Below are 15,731 nucleotides of genomic sequence, written 5' to 3'. Positions count from 1 at the left end.
ATCTCTTGCCTCCTTTCTCCTCTGGACCAATCCTTTCCTTTGAATCTGTGTGATTGGCAGGCAGGCAGGCCAATCGTGATTTAAAAACCTTGAAGCCCCCCCCACTCCACGATCGTGTGCAGGAGGCGGTTCCTTGTTTGTTGGGGCTTGTGTCTGTGTGTGTGTAGGGGTTAAGGGGTACGTGGGTGGGTGGGGGGCCGAAGCCGAACCGGCCATGGCAGCAGCGGAGGAGGAGGACGGAGCCCCCGAAGGGCCAAACTGCGAGCGGGGCGGGGCGGGCGCGACCTTCGAATGCAATATCTGTCTGGAGACCGCTCGGGAAGCTGTGATCAGTATGTGTGGCCACCTGTACTGGTGAGACTCGGGACGGGGGGCGCCAGGAGTGGGGCTCACCTCCATACGAGGCAGGCTGGGGGCGAGGGCACCATCCTCGGAGGGCATAGCCCTATAGGTGAGCCCCGAGGAGGGGACAGCGGTCTTTTCGGGTCTGTGTATTGGGGGTGGGGGGTCCTGTCTGCACAGACGAGATCTGTGGACAGGAGAGGCATGGAAAGTAGAAGCTGAGGCGTAAGGTGTGTTAGGAGAAAGGAAGGGGGCAGGGTGGGCACCGCACACATCTGTCCAGGTGAGACCCGAGCCACTTGACCCTCTTTACTGAGGGTCAAGACTCAAAAAGGAGAGGGGAGGCGTTAGTGGGGGATCCCATTCAGGCGAAGTACGGCAGGGGGTGGCATGCTCTGGGGACCAGGGCACTTGGAGGGACAGTCTTGAGAGGTTCAAGGATTGTGGCAATCGGGGCTTTCTTGGGCCTGGAAGGGGAGGGAAAGGAATAGTGGGGGAGAGTTGGGGAGTAATAGGGGCAAGGATGGGGCTGGGGCTGAGAGGGGCGGGCTGGAAAGGCGTGGTTCAAGAGAACTGGCAGGTCAGAAGGAGAAGAGAGGGGGTGTGAGTGTGTTGGGGGAGAGGACAGGGTCGAGCATGTTGAGGATGGATGAAGCTGGAGGTGTGGAAGATCAGAAAGGCAGGACGGCCAGGTTGGTTGGCATGGTCGAGGTGGTGGGAATTATGAAAAGAGAGAGTTGGTGATACCCGGGAACTGGGGGTGAGATGGGGCACCGAGGTCGGGTCTGTACCCCACTTTTCTCTAGCTGGTTTGACCGTTTTTTTTCCCCCCATCCAGTTGGCCCTGCCTTCATCAGGTGCGTACTCAGAGGAGATGAAGAGGGAAATGGGGGAGGTCTGAGGAGCTGAAAGACCCTGCTGTGTACTGGAAACCACTTCGTTTTATCCCCTCCCCCCCCCCCCCCCCCCAGTGGCTGGAGACACGGCCGGAGCGGCAGGAGTGCCCAGTGTGTAAAGCTGGGATCAGCAGAGAAAAGGTTGTGCCCCTTTACGGGCGAGGGAGCCAGAAACCCCAGGATCCCAGGTGAGGGGGGTGTGTGCCCAGGGAAGGTGGGAGACTTCCTCCCCGGGAGTGGGGTTATGGTGCCCAGGGAAGGTGGGAGACTTCCTCCCCGGGAGTGGGGTTATGGTGCCCAGGGAAGGTGGGAGACTTCCTCCCTGGGAGTGGGGTTATGGTGCCCAGGGAAGGTGGGAGACTTCCTCCCCGCGAGTGGGGTTATGGACATGGAGAGGACATTTCCCGTTGAGGTCCCTCTCCTGCTCCTCAGATTGAAAACACCACCCCGGCCCCAGGGCCAGCGGCCGGCTCCGGAGAGCAGAGGGGTGAGTCTTGTCCGATTGCGTTCCTTTCTTGCTAAAAGGCTTGCCCAGCCCTGCTCTGACCTTCTCTCTCTACACCCGCAGGGATTCCAGCCATTTGGCGATACTGGGGGTTTTCACTTCTCCTTCGGTGTTGGTGCTTTTCCCTTTGGGTTTTTCACCACTGTCTTCAATGCCCATGAGCCGTTCCGCCGGGGTGCAGGTAAGAGCCTTCCCTCAGCCGCCACCAGGAGCCTCCCGCCCCCGCATCCCCTCAGGCACCCCAGCCCGGGCCCTGGAGGGGATGCTTCTGCCACAGCTTTCCTCTCTCCTGCAGGTGTGGACCTGGGACAGGGCCACCCAGCCTCCAGCTGGCAGGACTCCCTCTTCCTGTTTCTTGCCATCTTCTTCTTTTTCTGGCTCCTCAGTATTTGAGCTGTATCTCCTTTCTGCCCACTTCCAGCCAGAGGAGAATCAGTATTGGGGGTCCCCGCTGACCCTCCCTTACTCCTGGACCCTTTCCTCAGCTCCTCCATTCCTATTGGCTAAGGCCAACGCTAGCCATTCTCCAGAAGGGTGTAGGGAGGAGTGATGTCATGCATAGGAGGGAGGAGCCTCTGCCCAGTCATGCGCTCCAGCTCCCGAGAGGGGACAGGCTGGAGAGCCGGTCTGCTGCTTCTCCCTCCTCCGCCCGCCTCCTCCTTGGCTTTCCCCCACGTTTCTTGATTTGATGTTGAAAGGTGGTGGGCAAGGCTCTCTCTGTCTGACTCTCCCCTACTTTGCCTTCGTTGATTTAATTTAATTCTTCCCTCCCCAGTGTCTAACATGGGTTGTGACTCTAAATGCTTCCTTCTCCCCTCACTACCTCCTTTATTATAAATTCAATAAACAAGGTGAGCCGTACCAACAGGAGCTCTGCCTCTGCCTACCCGTTCCCCGCCCCCTGGCCTTCCCAGACGGGAACATCCCCCCAGGTAGAGGAGATGTCTGGCTGGTGTGGGGAAGCCTGCGGGCCAGTCCCTCTCTGTCAAGGCTCCCGGTGCAGTGAGTGAGGGCATCACACACACTCACACAAATACACTCACACACACATTCACAGACATACTCACACACCCACAAACACTCACACGTAGACACTCACAAACACACTCAGACACACAAACACAAGAGCAGGGGGGGCAGGATAGGTCAGGTGATTTACTCGTCACTGCTCGTGGGAGGCTCTGGCTGGGGGAGCAAGTGGGGTGCGGTGGGTGCAGGTTATATGATACAAGGGAGGACTGGTCTGGGGCCAGCCGGTGTGGGGACGAGAAAGGGGGGCTGGGGAGGGGGTGGCCGTGGACCCTCAAGGCCCCCCGGCCCCGCTCTCGGCCGCCTCTGGCTCCTCCGGCTGGTTCAGCTCTGCCCGCTCCTCCTCCTCCTCCTGGTTTTCTGGGGCCTTCCTGGGGAGGAAGACGGGGGGGCATGGGTCCTGGCACCTTCCCCCGCATGCCAGGGCCGAGTCAGGCGCCTGGCTCTCTCCACTCACCTCTCTTCTCGGCGTCGCCGCCGCCTCCGCCACACGATGACCCCGATGAGCAGGGCCGTTGCGCCCAGGCCTCCCAGGATCCCCAGGGCCAGGGCCAGAGCCCCCAGCCCTGGGCCCCCCACAGAGCCTGTAGGGAAAGGGGGGGACTGAGGGCGCCACCCCCACTCACCACTCCTGTCCACCATCCCCCAGGCATGTTGGGGGTGTCAGCCGCTCTGACCTCGTGCGACCCCTCACCTGCAGCGGGCCCCTCCTCTCCTGCTGTGGGAGACAGAGTCAGAGCAGGTCAGAAAGGGCGGTGGGCTCAGAGAGGGCTACGTGGTGGCCGCCCCGGTGGCGTCTGCCCTTAGTTCAGGGTGCAGAGGGGCAGGCTGGGCTGCTCCCCTGGTCGGGTTTGGGTGGGTGGCCGAGCCTGGGTGTGGGGGCACTGTGGGTGGAGGGGTGGCTCCCAAGGGCCGGCACAGGGTCCCTGGGGTCAGGGAGAGGCCCCTCACCGAGGATGCTGACGCTGACGGCGCGGCTCTCCTGAGACCCGTGACTGGGGTGGGTGGCCACACAGCTGTAGGTTCCTTCGTCCTGGGGCCCTACCTCCGGGAGCAGCAGCACGGGGCTGGGGGGAAGGGCCAGGGGGGTGCCCTGGGTGGGGCGGGGGACGGGAGGCTGTCACAACCCCTGTCTGTACATCCCCCGCTCCTGTCTGTCCCCACGCCCTCACACTCTCCTCCCCAGTCCTCCTGTCTGTCCCCACGCCCTCACACTCTCCCCCCAGTCCCCACACCGCCTTTCTCTCCACAAGCTCCGTGCCCTCCTGTAACTGCCAAGGATGCGTCTACCCCTCAGCCCCTCTCTGGCACTCACATCCTTGATCCAGTGGATCTGAGGAGGGTGCTGGGTGGGGGCTTCACAGGTCAGGGTCACGGTTCCACCAGGAGCTACTGCTCCGCCTTCTGGGTCCACCACCAGCCGGACCTCCTCCAGAGGCCCGGGGGCTGGGAATGGGCGGGGGGCTGACAGTTGGACCCCTGTGTGCAGACCCAGTGGCCCTGTTGTCTGAAGGTACGCTCCCCTGAGCTTAGAGCCCTCCTCACCTGTGTGGTCGCCCCAGACCCGGAGCCTGACGGGGGCCGCGTGCAGGGCGCGGCGTCGGGGAACGCCAGGGTGGAAGCTACAGGAGAAGGTCGGGTGGGGCGCCCCTCCCCGGGTCAGGGCCGAAGTCACTGTCAGCTCCGACTGCAGTGTGAAAAGTCCCGTCTCCGGGTGCCTCCGGGTCTCCTCCTTCACAGACACTCCTGCGGTGGAGGAAGAAGGCAGGATATCCCGGGGGTGTGTGGCGGGGGAGGGGGGTGGGGGGATCACAAAGAGGGCAGTGAGGCCTGACCAGGTGGTGGCGCAGTGGATAGAGCGTCGGACTGGGATGCAGAAGGACCCAGGTTCGACACCCTGAGGTCGCTAGCTTGAGCGTGGGCTCATCTGGTTTTTTTTTTTTTTTTTTTTTGTTTTTTTTTTTTTTTTAAATTTATTTATTCATTTTTAGAGAAGAGAGAGACAGAGGAGAGAGAGACAGAGAGAGAGAAGGGGGGAGGAGCTGGAAGCATCAACTCCCATATGTGCCTTGACCAGGCAAGCCCAGGGTTTCGAACCGGCAACTTCAGCATTTCCAGGTCGACGCTTTATCCACTGCGCCACCACAGGTCAGGCGGCTCATCTGGTTTGAGCAAGGGGTTACTTGGTCTGCTGAAGGCCCGCAGTCAAGGCACATATGAGCAATCAATGACCAACTAAGGTGTTGTAACGAAAAACTAATGATTGATGCTTCTCATCTCTCCGTTCCTGTCTGTCTGTCCCTATCTATCCCTCTCTCTAACTCTCTTTCTGTCCTTGTAAAAAAAAAAAGGGGGGGGGCAGTGAGGACGGGGACTTGGGACTCACCTTTGCCATCAGGTATCAGGGGTTTCCCATCTAAGTGCCAGCTAAGAGTCCCTGCAGGGTAGCCCCCCTCAGACACACACGTCCCCACCTGGGGAAAGAGAGCGCTCGTCATCTTGCTACACACAAGTACCCAGCAGCTCCACCTCTCCCCTTCTCAGGACCACTTCCTCATCCCCTTTCCACCCACTACCTTGCTGGGGATGCCAGCCTGCAGTTCAGAAGCAGGATCCACAATTTTGGGCTTCTTAGGAGTCTCTGAAGGAGGGAAAATTTTCCTATCAGGGGCTGGGGCTTTGCAGACTCTTACACCCCCAATGTGGGAACGGGGCAGCCCGTCAGAGACCTACACCCCAGGGCCAAGGGGTCAAGGGCTGGGGGGCGGAAGGCTTCTCCTTCAGTGCGCGGTGAGCCTCGCGGTGGCCCAGAACCTTACGGTACACTCGGACTTGGTAGTTGGATTTGGTCTCCTTCCCTTTCCGGGTCATCGCCCTGCACTGGAAGGTCCCCTCGTCTTCGATCCCCATGGCCGGCAGGAGCAGCGAGCCGTTGGGGAGGACTTGAGCCACGCTGTCCCAGTGGCCTCCCTGGGGAGACAGGACCTTCCACGCTTCTGTCCGGCCTGTGTGCTGGGGACAGAGAAGAGGGGCCTGAACAGAGCGCGCCCTTTGGGGAAGGATTCCTGCAGCAGGGAGCTGGGGAGGCTGCCACGGGGGCCCCACTCACCAGTTTCCATTCCAGCTGCTGGGGCGGCTTCCTGGGGGCACCCCGACAGTTCAGCACCAGCGGCTTCCCGATCCGGGCTGTGACATTCTGACTGCCTACCACGGTCCCTGGGAGACAGTGCCAAGGTGGAGGGCCGGAAGGGAGAAGGTCTGCTAGATCTCGCACAGGGCCCTTGGGGGGCTGGGAGAGCGGCCCCGTTTCCAGAACGGTTCTGGGGAGAGGGCGGAGAGCCTTCCACAGGTCGGGGGAGAGGCTCACCCCACAGGCCGAGGACCAGCACCCAGGCTCCCGCGGTGGCCCCCGCCGCCATCCTGCCTCCTGTCCGGGCGTCTGGCTCCGTCTGCCTCGCACAGCTTTGGCCACTGCCCTAGGTGGGGCTGTGCCCTCTCCCCTGCCCCCATCTCCCTGTCCTGTCCTGGCACAGGGAATGCTAGGAATTCGTGACTCGGGGACAAGAGTCCTTCAGATACTAGAAGAAACAAGGATCGCCCCAGCCCTGGGCACAGCCACCTCCCTGGGGGTGGGGAGTCCACCTCCCGTGGTCTCGCATGCTCTTAGGACCCCCAGCCCGTCCCATCAGTCTGCCGACGGCTCCCTGGTGGACCACTGGAGCCCTATCTGAAGAGGCAAGGTTGCCAGGCAACGGGGTTCAGGCCAGCCTGTTTCCCGTGGATGGGAGCTGAGGCTGAGACGTGGGTCCTGGGTGGTGAAGGCCAGGCTGGGGGACCAGCCTTCCAGAACTTCATGAGAAAACTTTTTCCTTGAGGTTTCTCATATTTTTGAAAATAATTCTCAACTAAACCCAGGGGTAAAAGAAATTTATTTAAAACTGCTCCCCCCCCCGTTAAACTACAAGTTTACAAGCGAGGAGAGAACTGCCCGTGCCTCCCCCCCCCCCCCAGCCCGTCGCCATCCCCACCTGCCCTCAGTCCTGCCCGTCCCGGTCCCGGTCCAGTCGGTGAGGGAAGGGCTTCCCCATGGTGACAGTCTTGTGAAATCCCGAAGCTGTCGGCTGGGTTCAGGGCCGAGGATGGTGAAGCAGTGACTGTACTGTCCCCCACACTTGGCCTTTTTTGCAACCTCCCTCCTCTCCCCACCCTCATGGTTTTGAACAGAGTGAGGAAAAAAAAGATATCTCATTTCTGGGGAAATGGAGGGAAATACATACACAAGCCCCCCCAACCCATACTTAGTTTGCAATGACCCCCTCCCTGTTCTTGCCTTCCAATCTGTAAATACTAGTTTTTAAAAAAAACAATGTCGAGATGTTTCGGGGGAAGCTGGCCATTTCCTCCAGATGACTGCGTCTGGCCCTGCCTGAGGGCTGTGGGGAGAGGGGAGAGGGGAGAGGGGGGCGGCCAGCCCAGCGCCTCCACCTGCCTCCACCCTACCTGCAGCAGGAAGCTGCCCACAGCCACGGGGCACACCTGGGGTGACGAGCCCAGAACACCTAAGATACTCAGAGGGCAGGCTCGGTGCCCTCGCTCAGTGTACTTCCTGCCGGCCAGGACTGGAGCCAGGTGGGCCCCGTGTCTGTGTGTTCCCCTTTCTCTTATCAGGACCCCTGTGGCTATCACCCCTAATATGGGAAAGCAAGAAATGATAGGGGGAAAAAAAAAAGAGAAACCAACATATTTATAAAAACGTCTACTTCCCCAAACTAAATTAAAAATTAAGAACCAACAATAACAACACAGTAACAACAACAAAAAACACCCCAAGAAAAACAAACAAAAAACCCGCCCCCAAGGGATCCCCGGGTTTCTTTTTCTTTCCTAAAAAAATAATAATTAAAAATAATAATAAACTTCTACCCCAAAGCCCAGCCAACAATTCCCTAAAGTAGCAGAAACTCCCTCCGAGGTAGATATCTGAGTCAGACACTCTTGTCCACCGAGCGATTCTATTGGTTTCAGATGAGCTGCATGAGGTAATAAAGCGTCTGGAGGGGCGGGCGTGGCAGGCCCCGGGCCGTGGCCCAGGTCCTCGGTCCAGAAGTGGTGTCCCCATTTTTGGCATCTCTGGTAGGTAGGGCAAGGCTGGCGTCTCCACAAGTCCCAGAGCAGATAAGGGGGTGAGGTAGGGGAAGGAGAGTGGGTGGGAGAAACCAGAGAGAGAGAAAGAGGGAGAGAAGGAATAGTGTGTGTGTGTGTGTGTGTGTGAGAGAGAGGAGAGAGGAAGGGATCTGAAAAACAGGACTCTGGGTGTGTCTGTGTAAAAGCAGGAGAGAAAAAGACTGAAACAAAGTAGAAAGGGGGAGACAGACCCCATCCTGCCCTCGGAAGACCCCGTTCTCCTTGCCATGGAGTCAGCACCCCCAGCGCTGAGTCTGGCGGGGGGCGGGGACGGCCCCCTTTGTCCTTCTCTGTCTTGTGCTTCTCCTGTGTCTGGGGTTTGTCCTCTGGATGCCTTCGTCCTCTTCGAGAGTCACCTCGTGAGCCCCCTCAACCCCTGTGGCCCTGGAGGGCGAGATCAGTTGGAAGTGTCCGAATGAACGCTCCCTGGTCCCTCTGTTGGGGATGTCACTGAGGATGGGGTCACAGCCTCCTGCCAGCCGCCATTTGCCTGGGAAAAAAAAGAGACAGTTGGAGGACCACACTGCCAGAGAAAAGGCCCTCCTGTCCCGAAGAGAGGGGAGCCTCAGGGGTCCTCACCCTCATCTCCCGCGGGCTGTACATCTGGCCTGCCCCGAGGTTATCCCCGTAGCCTCCTGGCCCCATGGAGTGTCGGAGTGATTCCACCTGTGGGCAGCAAAGGCGGGTATGCCACGTGAGAAGCCTCGAGAGAAGAGAAGTCTTAGATCCTGAGGGGAGGTACACGGGGTTTGGGGAAACCCTACTCAAGGAGAGGTGGGCCCTCTGACCTGGGAGGCAGAGTAGGAATCTCCGTTGAGCCCAGGCATCCCCAGAAACATGTCTCCGGATCCTGAGAGATTGAAAGAGCCGCCAGAGCCTTGGGGGAGCAGAACGAGAGTCAGAGAAGGGGCCTCACACCAGCCTGCCTCGGCCGATGGGAGGCACCTCGGCTCCGGTTCCAAAGGGCCCCCCGAACTAGCTCCGCAGGGGCCTCTGTCCCCTGACACCGACACCCCCACCCTGTCTCAGCTTGGCCTCTCTCACTCCCCCAGAGCCCCCACTCTATGATCCTGTCTAGAGAGGAAGTGGGAACAAAAGCAGGAAGTGTGCAAAGCAGCCAGCCAGGGCGGCAGCGGGCTGCACCTGCGGAGGAAGGGGGCGTCGGGGAGCTGGTGCGGCTGTGGCCCCCTTGGGTGACCGACACGGCGGTCTTGACCGCGTAGATGTTGGCCTCCTCCTGGAACTTGCCAATGTTTTTCTTATAGCGAATCCGCTTGTTGCCAAACCAGTTGGAGACCTGTGTGGGGGAGGAGGGGGCCGAAAGGAGGGTCAGTTGAAAACCTTTCCCTCTGTCTGACCCTTCGTCACCAGGCTCGGAGGGGGTGAGCTCTTTGCCAGAAAACTTCCCGGGCACCTGAGAGACGGTGATTCCGCACTTCTTGGCGAGCTCTTCCTTGGCCTCCTCACTAGGGTACGGGTTACTCAGGTGGGAGTAGAAGTACTCATTGAGGACCTCAGTGGCCTGTTTACTGAAGTTTCGGCGTTTCCGTCTACAGAGGAGGGGGGAGGGTGGTGAGGAGGATGCTGCTGCCCCAGCTGGGCCCGCACGTGGCATAAACTCCCGCGGGCGCCATGGTTGTGGAGCTGGGTGTTCTGCAACATGGCGGCACAGGGGCTTGGAGAAGGGGAGGGAACCCCGTGCAGGGGCCCCACCTGGCGTCCAGGAAGCGGGAGCGCAGGATCATGACGGCCTCGCAGGTACTCTGCTTGAGCTGCATCTGGATGGCGCTAAATTTGCGGTGGATGATGCTGACCATGCGCTCCATCTCCTTGGGGGCCACGGGCCGCGTGCGGCTCTGCTCCCGCAGCAGGTTCATGACGTGGGTCGTGAACTCGTTACAGGCCTGCGGCGGGGATGGGGGGCTGTCAGTAGGAGCCCTGTGGCCGTGGGGTTCCCTTCCCCCGCCCACTCGGGCCTCCGCCCCTCACCTGCTCATACTTCTCCAGCTCCGAGTGGTAGATGTGGCGGATCTGGGCCAGTTTGCTGCGGTAGTCCGAGTGCTCGATGGAGTTGTCGGGGGACACGCCGCCCCCAGAAGCCGCTGCGGCCGCAGCAGCCGCCGCCGAGCCCCCCCCTTTCTCGGGCCCGGCCACACCCTCCGCCAGTAGCATGTTGTCCAAGCGCATCAGCTGGGGGTCCACTGGCTCCTCCTCCTGGGAGCTTCGAATGCTGAGGCCTAGTGAGTAGGCGTGTGGACTTGGGGATCCGGGGACTCACATAGCCAGTTCTCAGCCCTCGGGGTGCCTCCGGGTGACCCAGGTTTCTTTGGTTCCATCCCGTTTCCCCTCCTGGCCACCTCCCTGACCCCCCACTTCCCTCGGGGCCCAAGTTGTCCAACTCTTGGCCTGAGTCTCTAGGGAACTGGGTTCCACCCCAGGTAAGGAAGCAGAAGGGGACCCACGTACCGGTTTTCTCCTTGATTTCACACAGGACGCTAAAGAGGGCAGGCTTCATGCGGTGGCAGTTTAGGGCGTGTTTCCTTGGAGGAATGGGACAGACAGAAAACTTGAGCTGCAGAACCAGGAAGGGGGTCAGGGGGATGGGGGGCGGGGACTACGAAGGTGAGAAAGGAGGAAGGTAGAAAGTGGGGCTGGGGGTTCCTGGGAAAAGATCAGCTCCCAGGGCGTGAAGGAGTGGGGGGGGGGGGTGGCAGGCCACAGGCCATGGGCCCTGGGCGGCTGGGGGCTGTCTACAAGGGGGCAGAGCGGGGGTGGGTGGGGACTGCAGACCTGAGGGTGACTAGGTAGATTTCAGCAGAAAAGAGGTGGAGACTGGGGAGAAGAGTCTGAGTCAGGGGTGCCAGGGAGGGGTCAGGGGTGCCAGGCTCCAGCGGGGACATCAGTAGTAGTAGAGACGAGTGTGGAGGGTGGTTCTGGGACAGAGCAAGGGTGAAGGCTGGGTGAGAGAACCCTTGGAGGCTGGGCCATGATGGTCAGGGGTGTTAGGAATTTGGGGAGGGGTGTGGTGGTCCCTTCCTCTGCAGAGGCCGGGTGGCTAGGTGGAGAGTTGGGGAGAAGCCAGCGTAGCCCTTTCTAAGTCCAGGGGCCAGAAGGGGGCTCCGGAGCCAGAAGGATGTTCCAGGGGAGTGTGGTGGGAGGTCAGGGAGAGGTTAGGAGGGGCGGGAGGAGACTGCCTGGGGTGCCCTTCTTTAAGGTTTCAGGGCCTGGGGTGCGGGAAGGTCTGAGAGGGGTCACTTATCTCCGGGCTCCCGGGAGTAAGGAAAGAAGAGAGTTGTAGGACCCCTGAGAGGGCCTGGAGTTGGGGGGGGGCTCCCAGAAGACTCAGGGCTTGTGAATGGGGTTTCTGCCAGGTCTGTGTGGGGTCCCGGGGTGGGGGCACTCACTTGGCCTGGGCCTCGTCCAGGCTCTGGTCGGTGATGGTCATTATCTGCTGCAGGATGTCCCCGATGTCCTGCTTCCCTCGGCCTCCCGGGACACCCCCGCCACCCCCACCGGGGTCTCCGCCACCGGGAGGCTCGCCAGGGCCCCCGGGCTCCCCACCCACCAACCCCAGGCCCCCCCGGCCCCCGCCTGGAGGGGGCGGCCCCAGCAGCCGCTCGTCCATAGTTGGGGGGGGCCCTGAGGCCCCCTCCCTGCTCCGCCCCTCCCCCCCCGCCTGGTTACTTCCCCCCCAAACTCGCTGGGGCCGCTGCTCCGTCGGCCCCAACCCCCCCCTCCCCGTCTCTCCCCCGCTGCCGACTCTCCCGGGGGTTCACCCCGGCCCTGAAGGGAGACCTGGGGTACCGGCTGGGCCCCCCACAGGAGACCCCGGCCCCCGGCGGCGGAGAAAATGGAGCCGGAGAGAGAGAGAGAGAGAGAGAGAGGAGGCCCAGGCGGGGGTGTGTGTGAGAGCGAGGGAGGGAGGGAGGAGGGAGGAGGGAGGAGGGAGGAGGGAGGAGGGGGAAGGGGGAGCGCAGGGCGGAGGGGGAGGGGAGCGCGGAGGAAGAGGAGGGGAGACGGGCGGGGAAGCAGGGCGGAGCTGGGGGCGGGGAGAGGCGCGCAGACACAGAGGAACCGAGCCCGAGTGGAGGGAGGGGCGGAGAGGGGCGCGGGGCGGGGACTCGCCCGCCGGGGAGAATGTGGGAAGGCCCCGGGGCCGGGCTGGGCCGCTTTCGGGGCGAGGAGCCCCCTGCTCCCAAGGTCCCGCACCAGGGGGTCCAGGTGTTGTAGCCCCTGGCCGCTGGAATAGGCCTGGGTCCCGGTGCAGCTCAGTGCGTTATTTCTCGTCCTAATGACTCCCCTCCCTGCTCTACTTAATTAAAACCAGGAGGGAGGGGGTGATTAGGGAGGTCTCCAGCCGCTGCTTAATGAGCCGGTAATTAACCAGCCAGGGAGGGTTGCTGGCCTCGGGCCAGGCTGGGGAAGAGAGAGGCAGCCTCTGGCCTGGCGGTCCTGCCCTCCGCCCGCTGCCCCAGACACCAGTCTTCAGTCCAGAGGGGAATGACATTTATTCGTAGAATCAAAACATCCGACAGACACGGAGCAGCCCGTGGAGAGGGAGGGTGGGCAGGGCTAAGAGTCCATTCCCAGCCTGGAGCCCCCCAGTCCTGGGGCCGGGAGGTGCTGGGGTGGGGGTGGCATGGGAGAAGAGTATTTTCTCCTTGCTGTGCCCGCCCTCCCTCCTTATTGAGAGGAGGGTAGACTTGTCCCTCCTCAACTCAAAGCCTTGAGGAGATTGGCCTTTACTTGGAAGTTGGAGGCCTGAACCCTCAGATCCTGCTAGTGGCTTGACTACTGGGAGTGACTCCAACAGCTCAGGACCAAGACTTCGAGCCAGTCCCTGAGATCAGAGTAGGGAGGGGTGTCCCAGTCTCAAGCTCCCATGGACTTGGGGAGGGGCTTCAATGACCAGCCTACCTTGACTATTCCCAGGTTTGAGGGCTTTCACCCCCTGCAGTTCCGGGGGATCATGGATGAGGGCGATGAATGCTAAGATTTCTACTGGGCCCGGTCTTGGTCTCCGGTGCCCCTGCCAAGCAGGGTTTGAGGGCATGCAGTGGTCTGCCCAGCTTTGAGCCTCAGCAGTGCAGAGGGGCTGGTGGGGGGCCCAAGTCTCAGCAGGTGTGTGTGGGGGGCCGGGACCTTTGCTCCTCCATCCGACCCCCACCCTGAACTTTCAGCAGCAACTCCAGGAGCTCCTGCCCCCCTGGGGGCAGGGGGGGCTCTGATCGCTGGGCTTCCATCCGCTGGCACTGGGGGGGTGGCGGGAGGGAAAGGGGGTTGGTGAGGAACAGGCCTGGTGTGAGGGGCATTATGTAAGACGGGGATGGGGGCCAGGGCACAGGTGCCCGGAGAGAAGGAGGGGTGGGGCCCCAAAGGGAACAGGGCCAGGAGACCAGGAAACCTGGGGCTTGCCTCCTGGGTGGGGTGCAGGGGAGCATTTCACCTGGTGACTGAGGATGGTGCTGTAGAGTTGTTCTCTGTCCTCGAGAGGCCGGACTGGGGCCGGGGCCAGGGCTGGGGCCGGGGTGAGGTTTTCGGGGCTCTGGAAGGTGGCCCTCTGTTCCTCTAGGCGGCGGGACTGGGCCTCAGCCACCAGGTCCAGGAGGAGCTCAGTCTGCAGGGAGAGCAGGGAGGCCGAGCGGGGTCCCAGGGCTGGGAGAGGAGGGGGGAGGGCTCAGAGGAGTTGGGGTGGATGGGGCCAGGGACAGACAGGGTGAGGTGGCTAGGGACTGGTGGTCAGAGGTCAGAGGGTGCAGTTGGGAGTCTGTAGGAAGTGGGGGCAAAGGGCCTGTGATGGAGTGGACCCTGGCGATGGTTTCAGGAAGGATGTGGGCACCAGGGTTGGGGGCTCCTTGGGTGGGTGGGGGTACCTGGGCGGCGGGTCCCTAGAGGAGGGGATGGAGGAGCAGATCGCCAAGGCCGGGTGGTGGTGTTCACGGGGGGCCAGCCGTGCTCATCCTGATGGGGACCCTGATGCCCAGACGGCCGTTCCAGTCAAGCAGGGGCGTGGTGGGCAGGAGGCGAAGCCAGAGGCTGTTTTCCCTCCCTGTCTCTGTCCCTGCCCAGTGTGCCCAAGGCCCTTCCAAGTCCCCTGAGTCCACCGCCACTAGGTCGCTGCCTCAGGGCCTCTGACCTCTCCTCTCTCTCAGGACCAGCCTCCCAGGGCGGGCGGGTGCCAGCTCACCTGCTCAACGTCCTCTTCCTCCTGGGGTCTCTCAGCCTCCATCCCCTGGAGGGGAGAAACTGACAGGGGAGGGGGCAGCTAGGGTTTGGAGGAGGGCCGGAACCCTGAGTTCCTGAAGGGAGTGGGGGCTGGAAGGGGTGGGGGTGTGCCAGGGGCTGGATGTCTGGGTATTAAGCAGGAAGCTGGGTTCCTGGTCAGCCCCCCCACGGGCCCCGCCCATCCCTGTCAACTTCCTCCACTTCTCTTTTCCCACCCAAACTGCAGCTCGACCTCTCTCCCCAGGGGAGCACTGAGAGACTGGGGAAAGCTGCTCCAGCTGTAGTGGAGGGGGTTCCAAGGTGGGCAGGAACTCTTGGGCTTCTCATCTCCAGAGCCGCAGTAGCCCCCAACGCCACCAACCCCCAATTCTGCCCCCTCCATCCCCTCCTCCCTTTCAGCTCTGTCAACACAGGAACTAGCTGCACAGGAAGTGGTTTCACTCCTCAGAACCCTCAACCCCAGGTCACTTCTCTCCCTAAGATGGACCCTGACGTAGGATTTGGCTCTCTGCCGTTTCATGGCTTCCTGGACTTCCCAGGACCGGGACAGACGTGGTTCCAGTGGGAAGGACTCAGATCTAGGCATCTCAGGCCCTCAAACACAGACATACACGCATAGCACCGGGTCATACACACCGTGTTCAATAAACGTGTTAAATAGTTATCCCTGCCCTCTAGGTGCTTGGTCTATTCAGCGGAAAAGATATGCACCAAATGTGAGACGTGGGTCAGGGAAAACTTTCTTCTGGTCAAGAGCGAGGGGTATAGAAATGAAAAAGGGGTATAGAAATATACAAGGCATATAGAAATGAAGAAGGGAGAGGACCTGGCTTGGTCTTTGATCCATGCTGATCGGGCTGGCTGGCACCAAGGTAGAAGCAGGACAGAAAGACATCTGAGACCTCTGAACGGAACCCTGTCATAGGAGTGACTTCAAACAGGAAAGGTGAAGAGCTCTAGTTCTGCCGCTTAAGGCCTTGCGGTCCTGGCCAAATACAATCTGTGCCTCAGTTTCCAAGAGTAAAGTGGAGTTTTAGTAGACCTAGGAGCTGATGTGAGGACTAAATGTGATGAAGGATTTGGCGTAGTGAATGCTCAAGAAATGGTCATCGTTACAAGGCACACCCGAGAGCTGGCAGGTTTGGTTCAAGACCACAATCCAGTGGTCATCGCAACAGTGACGTGCTCATGTTTACTACACTGTAGTCTATTAATAAAGTGTGAAATAGCACACTGTCTTAAAAACAATACCTTAAGCCTGACCTGTGGTGGCGCAGTGGATAAAGCGTCGACCTGGAAATGCTGAGGTCGCCGGTTCGAAACCCTGGGCTTGCCTGGTCAAGGCACATATGGGAGTTGATGCTTCCAGCTCCTCCCCCCTTCTCTCTCTGTCTCTCCTCTCTCTCTCTCTCTCTCTGTCTCTTCCTCTCCTCTCTAAAAAAAATGAAATAAAAAAACAAACAAACAAAAAACAATACCTTAATTAAAAAATACTTTATTGCTAAGAAATGCGAGCCATCATTTGAGCCTTCAGTGAATCATAATCTTTT

The 15,731-nt window shown here is 60.6% G+C and overlaps 4 protein-coding genes across 7 annotated transcripts; 1 reads left to right on the top strand and 3 right to left on the bottom strand.

Annotated features, from left to right (window-relative positions):
* The first annotated feature begins 146 nt into the window (after positions 1–146).
* On the top strand, positions 147–2,604 carry RNF5 (ring finger protein 5). The gene is made up of 6 exons (XM_066252884.1): positions 147–354; positions 1,181–1,199; positions 1,314–1,426; positions 1,671–1,725; positions 1,807–1,924; positions 2,039–2,604. The coding sequence occupies exons 1-6, from the start codon at positions 215–217 to the stop codon at positions 2,134–2,136; spliced, it is 543 nt and encodes a 180-aa protein (XP_066108981.1). The 5' UTR covers positions 147–214; the 3' UTR covers positions 2,137–2,604.
* Positions 2,605–2,916: 312 nt separating this feature from the next.
* On the bottom strand, positions 2,917–6,986 carry AGER (advanced glycosylation end-product specific receptor). 4 transcript variants are annotated; one of them, XM_066258348.1, is made up of 11 exons: positions 6,801–6,986; positions 5,882–5,988; positions 5,592–5,784; positions 5,349–5,413; positions 5,159–5,246; positions 4,318–4,518; positions 4,088–4,218; positions 3,724–3,865; positions 3,467–3,490; positions 3,230–3,356; positions 2,917–3,143 (listed from the first exon to the last, which is right to left on the bottom strand). In XM_066258348.1, exons 1-11 carry the CDS (start codon positions 6,982–6,984, stop codon positions 3,047–3,049), a joined length of 1,359 nt encoding a protein of 452 aa, XP_066114445.1. In that variant the 5' UTR covers positions 6,985–6,986; the 3' UTR covers positions 2,917–3,046. The 4 variants fall into 4 exon arrangements, with proteins under 4 accessions (XP_066114445.1, XP_066114533.1, XP_066114621.1 ...); XM_066258436.1 differs by having other exon boundaries at positions 3,467–3,487; XM_066258524.1 differs by adding an exon at positions 6,140–6,350 and having other exon boundaries at positions 4,088–4,518; positions 6,801–6,880.
* Positions 6,987–7,073: 87 nt separating this feature from the next.
* On the bottom strand, positions 7,074–11,581 carry PBX2 (PBX homeobox 2). Its single transcript, XM_066258652.1, has 9 exons — positions 11,361–11,581; positions 10,423–10,496; positions 9,946–10,193; positions 9,670–9,860; positions 9,371–9,506; positions 9,100–9,253; positions 8,745–8,833; positions 8,536–8,622; positions 7,074–8,446 (listed from the first exon to the last, which is right to left on the bottom strand). Exons 1-9 carry the CDS (start codon positions 11,579–11,581, stop codon positions 8,354–8,356), a joined length of 1,293 nt encoding a protein of 430 aa, XP_066114749.1. The 3' UTR covers positions 7,074–8,353.
* An 875-nt stretch (positions 11,582–12,456) lies between these two features.
* Positions 12,457–14,523, bottom strand: GPSM3 (G protein signaling modulator 3). Its single transcript, XM_066252883.1, has 4 exons — positions 14,144–14,523; positions 13,830–13,929; positions 13,403–13,611; positions 12,457–13,208 (listed from the first exon to the last, which is right to left on the bottom strand). The coding sequence occupies exons 1-4, from the start codon at positions 14,183–14,185 to the stop codon at positions 13,071–13,073; spliced, it is 489 nt and encodes a 162-aa protein (XP_066108980.1). The 5' UTR covers positions 14,186–14,523; the 3' UTR covers positions 12,457–13,070.
* Positions 14,524–15,731: the final 1,208 nt, after the last annotated feature.

Source organism: Saccopteryx bilineata, chromosome 1, assembly GCF_036850765.1.
Source record: "Saccopteryx bilineata isolate mSacBil1 chromosome 1, mSacBil1_pri_phased_curated, whole genome shotgun sequence".
NCBI classification, from domain to species: Eukaryota; Metazoa; Chordata; class Mammalia; order Chiroptera; family Emballonuridae; genus Saccopteryx; species Saccopteryx bilineata.
The sequence above is the reverse complement of the archived record's forward strand: the minus strand, read 5'-3'. Positions and strand labels throughout refer to the sequence as shown.

Excerpts from the sequence above, each read along its gene's own strand:
- RNF5 (XM_066252884.1), top strand. The coding sequence starts at position 215 with ATGGCAGCAGCGGAGGAGGAGGACGGAGCCCCCGAAGGGCCAAACTGC. Across the intron at positions 1,427-1,670 it reads CAGAAACCCCAGGATCCCAG|ATTGAAAACACCACCCCGGC; the intron begins GTGAGGGGGGTG and ends CCTGCTCCTCAG. Across the intron at positions 1,726-1,806 it reads CGGCTCCGGAGAGCAGAGGG|GGATTCCAGCCATTTGGCGA; the intron begins GTGAGTCTTGTC and ends CTACACCCGCAG.
- AGER (XM_066258268.1), bottom strand. The coding sequence starts at position 6,984 with ATGAGGGTGGGGAGAGGAGGGAGGTTGCAAAAAAGGCCAAGTGTGGGG. Across the intron at positions 3,491-3,723 it reads CGTCAGCGTCAGCATCCTCG|CAGGAGAGGAGGGGCCCGCT; the intron begins GTGAGGGGCCTC and ends TGTCTCCCACAG. Across the intron at positions 3,357-3,466 it reads AGAGGAGGGGCCCGCTGCAG|GCTCTGTGGGGGGCCCAGGG; the intron begins GTGAGGGGTCGC and ends CTTTCCCTACAG.
- PBX2 (XM_066258652.1), bottom strand. The coding sequence starts at position 11,581 with ATGGACGAGCGGCTGCTGGGGCCGCCCCCTCCAGGCGGGGGCCGGGGG. Across the intron at positions 10,194-10,422 it reads TGAAATCAAGGAGAAAACCG|GCCTCAGCATTCGAAGCTCC; the intron begins GTACGTGGGTCC and ends CCTACTCACTAG. Across the intron at positions 8,623-8,744 it reads ATTCCTACTCTGCCTCCCAG|GTGGAATCACTCCGACACTC; the intron begins GTCAGAGGGCCC and ends TGCTGCCCACAG.
- GPSM3 (XM_066252883.1), bottom strand. The coding sequence starts at position 14,185 with ATGGAGGCTGAGAGACCCCAGGAGGAAGAGGACGTTGAGCAG. Across the intron at positions 13,930-14,143 it reads AGGAAGAGGACGTTGAGCAG|GGTCCCCATCAGGATGAGCA; the intron begins GTGAGCTGGCAC and ends TCTGGGCATCAG. Across the intron at positions 13,612-13,829 it reads TCTAGGGACCCGCCGCCCAG|CCCTGGGACCCCGCTCGGCC; the intron begins GTACCCCCACCC and ends CTCCTCTCCCAG.